A 13,790-nucleotide genomic window follows, 5' to 3' on the forward strand; every position below is an offset into this window, starting at 1 on the left:
ACCTCCCGCAACATCTTTGTTGACAAATATAATAGATAATTTTCAATTTTGTATAATTACATAGCATTCCCAGAGATCTTGTATTTAGTACAACTAGTTATGTGGAGAACAGCAGTGCATTCCAGGCATTGGTTTTATTCAACTCTGGGGATGCAAAAACTATTCATCTGCAGCTGTTATCTATGGCAGTAGATAAACCTGGCACACAACACTTGTGCCCACAGCTCTGACAAGTTCCAAGACGGGTGACATTTAGGCAGGCCACTCAAGCCCCCAGGTAAGTCACAAGTAGTTGGGAGTCTTGGTGAGTGAGGCACATCCTTTTGTACCTACGTCCAGGATGGAGGCAGTGACAGACAGTACAGATGCAGGTTGGTAGTCTCCAGATGTCGACTAAGCTGAGGAACAGGGGTGGGAAAGGCGGAAGTGAAAACGCCACTAAACCCGGGCTTGGTGGCTATGGGAGGGTTGTGAGTTCAAGGTTGACTACATTCTGAGACCCTGCCTCAAAACAAAGCAGCAGCAACCATAAAACACCACACAGCCTGCTGGTCTTAGGCAGGGCAGCTGGTGTGTTTGACGCCGTGTAAACTCTACAGTGCCGTAGGAATGCCAGCTTTTTACATGCTTTGACGGTCCACAGAAGCAAGCGCCAAAAGACAGAACACTTTAATTCCATTGTAGCAGGCCATGCTTAAATGCTTCACGTCAGTTGGAATAAAGAATTAAGTAACAGGTTACACATTAGAATCACTGAGAAGAGCTAGTGGGGTGACTCAGCCAGTAATCTTGAAGACCTGAGTTCAGTCCTGGGGATACACACTGTGAAAGGAGAGAGTTAACTCCCACAAGCTGTGTGTTTGTGTCAACCCCCACAAACACATCCGCAATCAACCAGTCAGCCAGGAAGTAAATAAATGCATGAAATAAAAATGTGGAAAGGATATAGAAGAAAATTTAGTCACTGCTGACTTCCACCCTTGGAGAAAATGAACATCAGAGGCAGGATGTGCGTCCACGGAAACGCACAAGTGTGTCCGCCCCAGATGCTCTGTGCTCATGCAACAGATAGAAATACATGCCTTCTCGATCCTCTGCAGCCGCAGGCTCTGCACGTGAAGAAGGAAACGAATCTATAGGTCCGTGTTGTAATGGTTCTGAACACACACAGACCTTTTTAGTGTTTTTAAAAAGAAAAAACCATCCATGGCAGCTTATCTACCTAGCAGTTATAGTCTGGTAGGTACAACAAGCCAGCTAGGAATGACTTGAAGTATTTTGGGATGGTGTGTACCTGTGCCATTTTCTGTAGGGTGCCTGGGGATCAGTGGCCTTTGCTGTGGGTTTGCGGAACCGGTGCTCTGTGGGTCCCTGTGATGACTGCATGCGTTCCTCCTATCCTGTGTGACTGCAGCATACAGGAAACACTGTCCCTGGTCTTGCTATAGCGGCTTAATAAACAGTAACACATGTCCCGTAGCCGTGCGCCCACCCTTTGCTTCTTTTGTGCATTCTTCTATGGGTGTACAATTTCTTGCCTAGGCCGCCTCATTTCTCTCATGATTTGAGCTATATATGTCATTGTTTTCACAATTGAAATAGGTTTGAAGTTGAATTTGTAGATGAGGAATTTGGGGGTCAAAGAGCATATGTACTTCTTAATTCGATAGGTACCCAAATACTGTCCACAAGGATTACTCCAGGCCAGAAGCAGCATGCACTTGTGTTCTCGGGGCTAATCTGAAAGATGGAATGTGTTTTCTTTAGGTTTCAAGTCCCAAGACCTCAAAGGTACCACAGAAATCACCTTCAAGAAGAATGGTAAGAACATTTTTTTCTTTATAGCTAATAGTATGTTGTGTGTTATGTGCATGTGTGTGAGTGTGTGTGAGTATATGTGCATGTGTGTGAGTGTATGTGCATGTGTGTGAGTGTATGTGAGTATATGTGCATGTGTGTGAGTGTGTGTGAGTATATGTGCATGTGTGTGAGTATATGTGCATGTGTATGAGTGTGAGTGTATGCATTGTGTGAGTGTATGTGCATGTGTGTGAGTGTATGCACATGTGTGTGAGTGTATGTGCATATGTGTGAGTATATGCGCATGTGCATTGTGTGAGTGTATGTGCATATGTGTGAGTATATGCGCATGTGTGTGAGTGTATGCTCATGTGTGTATGAAGCAGGAAGCCTTCTCTCACTCCTGTCCTTTTTCATCTCTGAAATGGTATCACCGTGCAGCCAAGGCTGGCCTTAAACAAAAGCTCCCTTGATCTGAATACACTAATGAGAGGCATGTGTATGCCCAGCCCCCATAACTATTCATTCTCATGTAATACTCTGTGAGAACTTCCACTACATTCTCGGGCCTCAGTCTGTCCTTCAGGCTTGCTCTTCCTAGTTTGCAAATGGAGCAGTGATACAGGAACTTCAGCTGATGACTCAGGTGGTTGGATGGGTACGAAGGTCACCAAGGTGAGGAGGGATTGAGTCCGTTCTGTGAAGAGGCCCAATAACATCAGAGTGAGAACTGGTCTGACAGAGTGTCATCTGGAGAGCTAAGAGGGAAAGGGTCTTGAAATGCTGGAAAGGGTGTTTTAGGAGTGAGGTCTTGACCGCAACAGGCTATGGTCTTTATCTGTGCTCCCCCAACTCCAAAGCCCTCCATGTTAATTCCCTAGTGGAGTTCTTGATGGTGATATTAGGGTATAATATAAAAACTAACCCAAATTTAAAATACCCTGCTTCAGGTTCCTAGGACTACCATAACTGCACCATAGGCGGGATTGCTGAGACATCAGAAATTTATAGTCTTCTGATTTTGGAGCATAAAATCCAATTCAGAATGTCAGGAGAGTGGGTTTCTTCTGAGCACAGCGAGGGAAAGATCTATTCCGGCTCCTCTGTTAGCCTGTGGTGATGCCAACAGTCCTTGGCAGATGTATCACTCTAGTCTGTGTTGTTGTCTTCCTGTGGTGTCTGACTGTGTGTCCCTCTGTCTCCACACTGTCTTCCTGTGGTGTCTGACTGTGTGTCCCCTCAGCCTCCACACTGTCTTCATGTGGTGTCTCACTGTGTCCCCTCAGCCTCCACACCATCTTCCTGTGGTGTCTCATGGTGTGTCCCTTCAGCCTCCACACCGTCTTCCTGTGGTGTCTCATGGTGTGTCCCTTCAAGTCTCCACAGATGTTTCCAAGGGTGTTCTTACTTGTGTCCTTTGTCCCTTCTCTTCTCCTTAGGACACAGTTCTCACCAGAGTAAGATAGTTTGGTTTATCTCCAACTTTATTTATTATTCTACTCTTGACCTTATTTTGAAATAAGGGACATTCTGAGCTTCTGTGGGTTAATACTTCAATATATTACTTCAAGAGACCTATTAACATAGTGTTCTAGACTATGTGATATGTGTGTATGTATGTATACATCTGAAAGTAAGGTTTTTAGGATATTGTTCAACAAAGCTAATGATAAATATTACTAGATTTATATATATATACACACACAGGTAAATTCAATGATGATATGGATATACATATATTTCACTAGATCTATATGTGTATGCATGTATATATACATGCATGCATATTAATTAAAGTAGGATTTTTAGGATTTTCTTCAATAACGATACTATTATATATAAAGGCACTGATAAATATCATATAAAAATACACACATAAATTGTTCAATGAAGATACTGATATATATTTCACTGTATATATGTGTGTGTATATATACATATATGTATATTAATGAAAGTACGGTTTTTAGGATATTGTTCAATAAAGATGCTGATAGATACGATTATTTGTCAGAATCCATATTTTCTTCTCTATGATGCCAGGATAAGGAGGCGTAAGTGTAAAGAGAGTAGATGCCAGGGGCAGATGTATCATTAGACTCCTGGCAAAGCAGGACGGCGTGTTCTGCTCTGGTTGAGTCATGGTCATACATATGTGTTTCCTCTACCGAATGTCGCTGATTTTCCTCTCTTGCGTGCGATTTCTGAGCCCTCCTTTGACGGTGTTTTGGTCTTTCCTCCCTGGCAGTCTGACGTGCCAGAAGGCGTCATCAGGGTCCACGCTCCACTTCTGTCCAAAGTGTCCATGGCCATTCAGCTCAACAGTCAGACCAAAGCCAAAGACATCCTGGCGAAATTTCAGTATGAGAACAGGTGAGCGCGCCAAGCTGAAGGTAGCGTGCAAAGATGAGCGATCCCAGGTGGGCCGCTGCACTCCTGCAGCTGTGGCTTCAGAACAATGCAGCTGCTGCTTTGGATTAATGCGTCTATGTATCTGCCGTGTATGAAGGTGCCCACAGAGGCCCTGGTGGGTCCCTTGGGGCTGAAGCTACAGGCAGTTGTGAGCCGTCTAATGTGGGTGCCGGGACTTGAACTCAGTTTACTGAAAGATGGACACGCCTTCCTAGTGGCTGCGTCCTCTCTCCAGCCCCCGTGATTCTTCTCCTGATAGGTTATTTAATCAATGAATTGTATCTTTTATTAGGATAAAAATATTGGCAGTTAGTTTGGTCAGTATCTTGATCAGTTTCCGGAAGTATCAGGTAGGCTCCCTGGACACCGTCACTGCCCCTTTTTAAAGCCTGCGAGCAGTCATTCCCAGCTTTTATCATGAGTCTCCAGAGGTGACCATAAAAGGGCGTTAGCCATCCTTACAGGAATGCATGCTCAATAGAAACACCTTCTAGTAAAATTTATATACAACATATGCATTTGGAGCAAACTCAACAGCAGTAGCCCTTTTTGGTCAAGAGAGCTCCCTGCAAGAGTGTACATGCTGCGTAATTTCATTCACTAACAGGTTGGGAATGACAGATGTTATCAGTGGAGGGTGGGTTAGTGATTTTGTTTGGGGAAGATGGCATGATTATAAAGGAGCACCAGAAGGATGCCGACAGTGGTAGAATTCTGGTACTGCATCTTGCCTGGGCTGGGCTGGGTTCGCATATTGAGAGACAGTGATACTTACGCTCACTATGCCGAATAGATTTTGAGATCCTGATTGGGGCATGATATTATAGTTTTGCAAAATGTTGCCATGGGTCAAAGGGCACAAAGAACTCGTATTATCTTTCACAACTATATGTAAAGCTCTAATTAGTTCGATGAAGGTAGAAACAGCAGAAGCCAGAAGCAGGCTATAATGGCAGACATCAGGCTGCTGGCCAAGGGGATGTCCTGACTAAGAGATCACCTCTCCTTCAAGCGGGGTCAATACAGTCATCACCTTGATGGAGAACAGAAAGGCTCAGCTGGTGGCGATTGCCCATGACAGAGGTGCCATTGAGCTGGTGATCTCCCTGCCTGCCCTGTGTCAGAAAGTGGGGAATCCCCTACTGCATCATCAAGGGAAAGGCCAGGCTGGGGCGACTGGTCCACAGGAAGACATCCACCACAGCTTCCTTCACAGAGGTTAGCTCGGAAGACAAGGATGCTCTGGTCAAGCTGGTGGAAGCCGTTAGGACCAATTACCGTGACAGATATGATGAGATTTGCAGTCACTGCGGAGGCGACGTCCTGGGTCCTAAATCTGTGGCTCAGATTGCCAGGCCGGAAAAGGCAAAGGACGAAGGATTCGCCACTGAACTGGGTTAAATATACACCGCTAAGTTTTCAGTACGTAGATACAATGTTAAAAAGTTATCTTCAAAAAATTACATTAGAAAGGAAAAGGAGAGCAGACCGGCTTAGCAGGAGTCTGAACAGCCATGTAACTCTATTGCTGTGCCAGGCATCTTAAAATACCGCAGTTATCATAGGTGGGAGGCTATATCTAAACTTGGCATCTTATTGCAAGGATGTTGGCAGCTGGTTAATTCCTGTGTTATTTAATAGATTACAGAATCCTCAATCGGACCTTTGTAGAAAGAAAATTCCCTGGTCCAATGAGATGGCTTAGTGGGCTACAGGTGTTTGCTGCCAAGCTTGAAGACCTGAGTTCCATACCCAGGACACACACGCGCGGTAGGAAGGGCCCACAAATTGTCATCTGACGCCCAGTCACGCACCGGGGCACATGCAGCCTTTCCACAAACGAGGAAATGTCGTAGTTATACAGACAGTATTCCTAATCAACCTAGATTAGGTCTGGAGACTGTCAACTCAAATCCTCTGACGCAACTTCCGTAGATCCGAGCTGCCCAGCCTCTCGCTTAGACCTGTGAGCACGTCGGTTTAAAAGCTGTAATCTGGAGAGGACGAAAGGGCTCGGCGGGCACAAGGGCTTGCCACCGAGCCTGGCAGCCGAATTCAGTCGCCAGCACACACACGGGGGGGGGGGGGGGGGAGGAAAGAACCAACCACCTTCCTGCACGGGCCGTGGCACACGCGAGTCCACATGCATAAGTCACACACCAGTAAAGAAATGTAAACATTGTGAGTTGTAGTTAAAGGTGCCCCGTCGGCTGCTAGACTGTTGGATCATGAATTTGTCTGTTTTGGGAGCAAAATGCTGGCAAAAAAATATCAAAGCAGTTAGTGGAGAAAGAATAGCTTTACAATAAAAATAAAGGATGCCACGGGGACTGGAGCTCCACGGGCCAGGAAAAAAAATAATAATTTTAATCTAAATCTCATTATTTAAAAATTAATTCAGAATGGGCCATGGACTTAAATGTATAATGAGAAATGTAAGAGCTTTAATAAAAGGAGACAATCTTTAGGACCGGACAAGGGATGAGTTGCCCAGGCTTAACCCCAGCGGTGTATCAGATAAAACTGATGAGTTTAGGCCTCATCGAACTGAAAGCTGATGGAGTACGAGGACCTGTGAAGAGGGCGAGAAGACAGCTAAAAATAGACACCTGAAGCACTTGCTACTCACAGGGAGGACCAATCCATACAGCTGGGGGGGGGGGGGGGGGAGCAGGAGCAGGCGTTTTACCGAAGGCAGCCCTCTGCCCCGTCACAGTGTCTGAGAGAGCACGGGTCTCCTCGACCTGCGGCAATGGAGACGTTCAGTGGAGCAGAACCGCTCCTCTACTGGCCTTGAAGGGAAGAGAGAGAGAGTCTGGGATCACACATTCTCCCCTGAGAGCACGCCTCCACTAGGCACCACCCCTCACACACTTGGGCCTTTGTGGGACACGCCAAAACCAGCCTATAGATGACATGTGACCAGGGGAGAAAGATGGTCGAAAAATACACGCGTGGAAAGATGTCCATCAGGAGCCACTAAGGAAATGCCAATTAAAACCACAGAGGCCTGTCGTGGCATACCCGTGAGGGTTCTCAAGCCATGCCTAGCAGTACCAAATACTGCAAAGACACAGAGAAGCTGTGGCGGTCACTCACCATCTGTGTGGGCAAGGTGGCGTAGTTCACAACACCATAAAGTAGTTTGGGAGTTTGTTATAAAACTAAACAACAATACGGCATGACATCCCTACTCCCGGGCATTTGTCCCCCCCCCCCCCCCCCCCCCCCCNCCCCCCCCCCCCCCCCCGGGTTTGAAGATCTCATTAATGCAACCCAGAACAGCTTTGGTGACGCAAAGGCAGATAAGCCCTAGATCCCAGGATGCTCTGTAGAAACAAGAATTAAAAGGACTTGCTCAGGTCTCCAGGGATTCGTGCTGAGTGGGACAAAAGCCAGTACCAGAAGCTTCCTCGCTGTGCTCTCCTGTTTCTGTCGTACTTGGGACGTACTTGGGACGTAGGAAATATTTATGGGAGCACAGACCAGGTGATACTTGTTTGCAGGTATGGGGGGGCGGGGGGGATCAGGCTCAGATGTAGTAAGGATGTAACGGTAAAGCCGGCCAGAAGGGGGCAGCAGTGGGCGTCCTGGGGGATGGAAACGGGTGTTTTGCCTAGATCTGTCTCAACATTCTCTCCCTGGAATCTCATTCCAGTTTCCCAAGGTGCTGCTGTTGTTAGTAATACCCCTTCACAGTAGAAACTCTGAAGGATACATAGGGTCCACGTGTGCTATTCCTAAAAATGCTGTCCAATCCACAGCTACCTCAAGACTACCTCACTACAAATAAAGAGTAATAAGAATGGCGGAGGGGCAAGCTCCCTCCTCTCCTCAGCAGAGTTGAGACTGGTCTTGAGTCGCTGATTGGCACAGGCCTTTTGAATTCTCTTATCCAGTCTTCTACACTTGGGATAGGAAAATTGACTTGGGTGATCGCTTTCTCCGACTTCTTTTTATTGTGTGACAGACTGGGAAAGAAATCACCTTTAGGTAACTGAGGTGATTTTTAAGGTATTTTTTTTAAAGCGCTCAGGAAGTCTAGAGGTGTAACCGAGGCTGAAGAGGGAATGCGTGCAAACTCAGCAAACGCGGAAATTAACGTGGCTTCTTTCGAATGGAGAGAACTGTGGCCAGAGACGGGGCAGCGGTAAACAGCCAGCCGCCGTGCTGACGTGCTGACGTCACCACTGCTCTCCAGGGGGGGGGCTGACGTTCTCAGCTAGAACGTGTTCTCTGTTGCCATGGCCACTGAACATCCCATGATCGGGAACTGTCTCAGCCCCCCCGTATATTTAAGTTCTTGTTGCTGCTGTCGGTGACTTTGGTCATAATAAAGTGCGTGGCATATATTTCGTCAAGATAGGATGACTTGTCGATATTCACCATGGACCCTGAAGGAACCTCAACTGTTGCCTTCTCTGTTTTTTAGTCATGGTTCATCTGAGTGTATAAAGATGCAGAACCAGAGGTTATACGAAGTTGGAGGAAACATAGGTAAGCATCATCTGTCATTTCTATTCCCATATTCCACGATACATTCATGGAATGTTATTGTTGTAGGGGTGTGTTTTTTTTCCCATACATTTTTATAGATAAAAATAAAAATCAATAATGTTTGGGGTTTTGTAGTTGCATATAAAAGCAGTTTTATGATTTTTTTTCCCTCCAATATTCTCAAAATTGAAGTGACATAAAGACTTTGGGTCTACCCTCTGGGTCCTGCCCTTATGCACCCAGTCACCTGGCACACTGCTGGGCGTGTCCTTGGCTGAGTTCTAGAATGTTCTTGCTCCAGATGTCCTCATCTCCTGCTTGACTCTCCGTGCCTTTACTGATATGTCACCCTCTTGGTGATGCCTTCTGACACTATGTATCCTCCTTTCTTTGTTTTCCCCTGATATTCCTATAGTTAAGACTTGTTTTACATTCCACATATTTGCTTACTATCTAAATACCCACAGGGGAAATTTTTTTGACACTGGATTTGTGCCTGTTACTTCAATAGAAAGCAACAAAATGTCCATTCTTGTTCCCTTTAATTTTTTTTTTTGAGATTGTAATTAACATCATTTTCCCATTCCTTTCCTCCCTCCAAACCCTTCCATAATACTTCTCCCTAAACTCTTTCAAATTCATGGCCTCTTTTCACTAATTATTGTTATAGTAATATATGTATTTAAAGATATATACCTAAACAGAGCCTGTTCAATCTGCGTGATGTTACTTATATGTGCATTTTCAGGGCTTCCCATTGGGTCTGGGATATATCCACTTGGTATCCTCTCACTCTGAATATCTGCATTCCATGCCTGTAGTCGTGCTGAGGCCTTGTGGTCTCATGAACTTTACATATCTATTTTGTTGTCTATGTTTAGCTCATGTTTAGGCAGTCATGTTGTTAAGACTTTATGGATATAGCTTCTGGCATTACTAGGAGGCACAGTCTCACATGAGACTCCATGATTCCCTGGCTCTTAGAAAAACTTTCTGCCCTCCGCCACGATATTCCCTGAGCGTTAGGTGTGGGAGTTGTACCCTCTGGGGTTGGGCTCTATAGTGTTTCCTATAATGGCCTCAATCAGTTGCAAAGAGAGGTTTCCTCAGTGAGGGTGAGGACTACACTTACTTGCCTGTGGTTGTAAAAATAAATATTGAATGAAGTTAGGGATTATGTTGGTTTGGTCAAGTGGGTAGTTGTAGCTATTTAACTAGCTCTAGGGAGTTGCCTAGGTTTCTTGCACCAGAAATAATTTACCTCTTACTGAGCAGAGAGCTGTTGGTTACGGATAAGACGTGTGTGCCATTACTGCACCCTGAGGGTCATCATTCCATCCTGGCTGTTGTTTGCAGTCATCAATGGTGTTTTGATTTTTTTTAGTGTTGCTATTTGCATTCCAGTGGTATTTTGTGTTCTGATAACATGGCTTCCTATTTTCTTTCCTCTATACTTATTCCTCTCTATGCCTGTAAGTCAAAATGTGTTTTTGGTTTTTTTCATGGTGTCACACATATCCCGATTGTTCCTTTCCTGTGTTTTTAAATTCTTTCTCATATCCCTTACTTACTTGTCGAGAACCTTTATCTTGGACTACAAGGGCATACTACCACGCTACCACACCTTGCTCTTTCTTCCTTTGAATGCAGATTCTGGGGATAGAACTCATGCACTATGCTTACAAGGCAACCACTTCACTGGCTTGAACTTTTTTGGTTTTCTTTCTTTTTTAGGACAACACTGTTTGGATCCTGATGCGTATATATTGGATGTGTATCATGTTAATCCTCATGCAGAATGGGTGATTAAGCCCTCGCCAAGCCTTTAAAATATGCCAAAGATGGCTCTTGCCTTGTATTATACGCCAAGAAGTTCCTGCATTCGTGGGGAAAAAAAAAGCGCACACTGCCCCGAGGTATTCGCTTCTGTAATCCTGGTTCTCCTGAAGGGGCAGCGTCACCAGCTCTGTCGATATGAACTACAGAGAAGGAGCTGGTTCACATTGAACTGAACTTCCTTATCGCAGTCCCTTGGTAAGAAGATAGGACCCAGAAGAAAGGCCAACGTTACTCGCTGTGGAGCTTAGGTAGCAGAAATAGACTTGGCCCTGTGCCTGGGAACAGGCTGCACTTCTGATGTGAAACATACACTATTTATGCTCCTAGATTGGAGGGCCTTCCGTCCAAAGACAGCTGTGCCCCTTGTCATTCTGTGCATCACGCTCGGAGAGGACTTGGTAGCGCCCCGGTGCAAAGGAACTTTCCGTTGAGAGTTGAGGTAGTATGTTTTGGTTACTTGTCTCATGCGCGCAGGTCCTCATTACAAATCCCAGTTTGGCAAGGGCGTCCTGTGCTTCCAGGGTGGCCCATGTAGTCCACAGTCGTGGCGTCTGTTCTCTCTTCTCCCAGTTGTGGTTGCTCGGGTGGAGAGACCGCCTCTCCTGTGTTAGCGTGAATGTCCTTTGCAGATCAAACACTTTTGGTTTTCGACGTTTTACAGCTGTAGCCACTTCTGCAGCCCTAACTCCAAAAATACAGAGATGCCTTCGCCCCTAAGTGCCGAAAAGGCCGCTCGACCCAGAATTGATAAGTTGCAAACGTACATTGTGTGCTTCGATCTAGTGTTAACCAGACACGTGGCCAGGCACTGTAGACTAGCCCTGGGCTGTGGAAGCTGGAGACCACTGTCCGGTCCACATCTTGCACAGCTGTTGTCTAGATCTGCAGTGGTGAACATCTGGTCCTCGTGTTTCTAAGAGAAACAGATCGAAAATGTCCCGAGGGGCATTTTACAGAGGACAGCTCTGCCTTCCGGAGGCTGCAGAGAGCATCCTTGTTCATCCCAGGTGTGCGTGATCTTTTTCCACAGACCAAGAGTTTGATGGAATTAGAGCAACCGGTTACCACATCTAAGACCCAGGTGCCAGTACGAGCAAAACTCACTCACGAATGCAAAAGGGGACTGTTTCCTTCCCTGCATAGCCCATGTCGGGAGATAATGAGGATACTGTAAAGGCGTGCGCAGAAGAGCTCACCCGTTTCTATCAAGGCTGATACGGAAACAAACCACCCATCTCCAACAGTCAGGTCATCTCCTTGTCGAAGCAGAACACTCTGTGCCTTCAGCATGCAGACCGTTTTCTTCCTGACCCTCGGGAGTTTGCTCTACTTGTCTAGAAACACAAAGACCAGTTGGTTGGGTTTATTTATGAATTTCTGTTTCCTTTCTCTGAAAAGCCACTAAAAGCCAAGTGCGTACGCACTGCCAAGGTTTGTGTGTGTGTGTGTGTGTGTCCTGGTGTTTGCCCGGTTTCTAGACTGCCCAGCGGGCCCATGAGTGCATCCTGCGGGGGCGAGCAGGGAGTGAGCATGTCACTGTCGAGCTGCCGGCTTCCAGGACTGTCGCTGGAGGAGTCCCTGCCTGCGCACAGAAGCAAGGCACCCTTCCAGAGCACCACTATGTTTCTGTAAATAACGTGAGCACATCCCCGTATTTCTTGGCATGAGAAGCCTCCGATGCTGTTGTATTTATATAGAAAGTGCACAGCTCTGTTCACTTCTTTTCCTCTTCTGGGGTTCTCACTTCAGACGACATGAGAACACATTAGGATCTGTGCCTTAGCTTTAGTCGCCAGGCTTCCACAGCAGCTCGTGCACGGCAGGTAGCGCACGGCAAGGCTCTACGTTTTGTGCCAACTTCCGTGCGGCTTCCGACGCGAAGTCTTGGCTGAGTCGGTAACTTGGAATTGGTCATTTCAGCTTATGAGGGAACGTGACAACTTTCGGTAACTGTATTGTGTGGAGGGCGGTGTCAGCATCAGAGGCAACGCTGGCTGTAGCTTTTCGTTTCTCGTCGCACAGTTAATCTGCTAGAGAAGGCTTTAGTCCCCGTGTGAACTGGTGTCCGTGTGCTCCAGGAGTTTCTTTCATGGGTTTTTATTCTGAAAGAATAACCTCCCGATCAATTTGGAAATACCCTGCCATCTGGTACTGAAAGAACTTTGGCCTTATTGAGAGTTGGTTTCCCAAAGTCCAGTAGGTAAACCTGTTAGACTAAATGGGCCGTTTCCCAGCAAAAAGAGGCCAGCTACGTGGGTAGTAAAGTACATTCGTACTGGCTTCTCGCCCGTCTAAAGCTCTGGATACACAAGTAGGAAAATAACGTCATTCGGGAACGTAGTAAAGGAAGTGACTTGGAGGAACACATATTCAGGAAGCTTTGTCTACAGCTGCCTCGTCTCCCCTCTGTCCTCCCTAGGAGGGTCCTTTGCTCTGCAGCTCAGCTGGGAAATGGTTCTTCCCGCCAGTGGCCTTTGAACAAACTGGAATTCTGATTCCTTCCAGTGTGCATGTGCCGTATAAACTACCTCACCAAGCCTTTTTTTTTTTTTTTTTTTTTGGGAAAGAGAATCAAATGGGCTTTTAACCTTCTTGTTGTTGTTCAACTGTCCCTGGGTCTTACTTAAGCCGCTGCAGTTAGCTCTCAGTGTATGTTTTGATAATATGCCATTCACGCCATGAAATAGTCTTAGCAAAAGCATTTAGGACAAAAATACGCCGGAAGTATGCCCTGCGGCGTGCTCTGAGGGAGTCCTCGTGCGTCCTCAGTGACTGTCTCGTGTTGCTAACCGTGGGGGACACGGGCTGTCGGGAACTGGTGTTCATTTTTCTGGCAGCGAGCCCGCTCCTGTCCATGCATTTCCTTTGACTGAAAAGGAGAAGGGATGAAATGTCCCCTCTTCTGAGCAAATGTGTTGATTCTTTTTATGTGTGTGTGTCTGACTTGCCTGAAGAGACTGTACATTAGGGGGTACTCCCCTTGACAGGCATTTTTCAACTATTTTCCATAAATATGTCACTTAATAAAAAGTAATATGACATGGACTAAAAGTGTTTCTTTCATACACGGCGCTGTTTTGCACGCTCTCGTCTCATTTGTAAACACCACCTTCCAAGAATTTCCTGTCTTAGCCGGGCAATGGTGGCGCACGCCTTTAATCCCAGCACTCACGAGGCAGAGGCAGGCGGATCTCTGTGAGTTCGAGACCAGCCTGGTCTACAGAGCTAGTGCCAGGACAGGC

General features: G+C 46.2%; 1 protein-coding gene across 7 annotated transcripts in view; it reads left to right on the forward strand.

The window, feature by feature from the left end:
- Arhgap28 (Rho GTPase activating protein 28) overlaps positions 1–13,587 on the forward strand; it is a 162,554-nt gene extending 148,967 nt beyond the window's left edge. For all 7 annotated transcript variants that reach the window (XM_050166208.1, XM_050166215.1, XM_050166214.1 and 4 more), the window contains exons 15-18: positions 1,768–1,821; positions 4,049–4,173; positions 8,645–8,709; positions 10,444–13,587. In XM_050166208.1, the coding sequence (XP_050022165.1) occupies positions 1,768–1,821; positions 4,049–4,173; positions 8,645–8,709; positions 10,444–10,538 (339 nt within the window). In that variant the 3' untranslated portion in view covers positions 10,539–13,587. The remainder of the gene's footprint in view (positions 1–1,767; positions 1,822–4,048; positions 4,174–8,644; positions 8,710–10,443) is intronic.
- The last annotated feature ends 203 nt before the right edge of the window (positions 13,588–13,790 follow it).

This window comes from Alexandromys fortis, unplaced genomic scaffold (assembly GCF_014885135.2).
Source record: "Alexandromys fortis isolate MF-2015 unplaced genomic scaffold, M_Fortis_MF-2015_v1.1 scaffold_143, whole genome shotgun sequence".
NCBI lineage: Eukaryota > Metazoa > Chordata > Mammalia > Rodentia > Cricetidae > Alexandromys > Alexandromys fortis.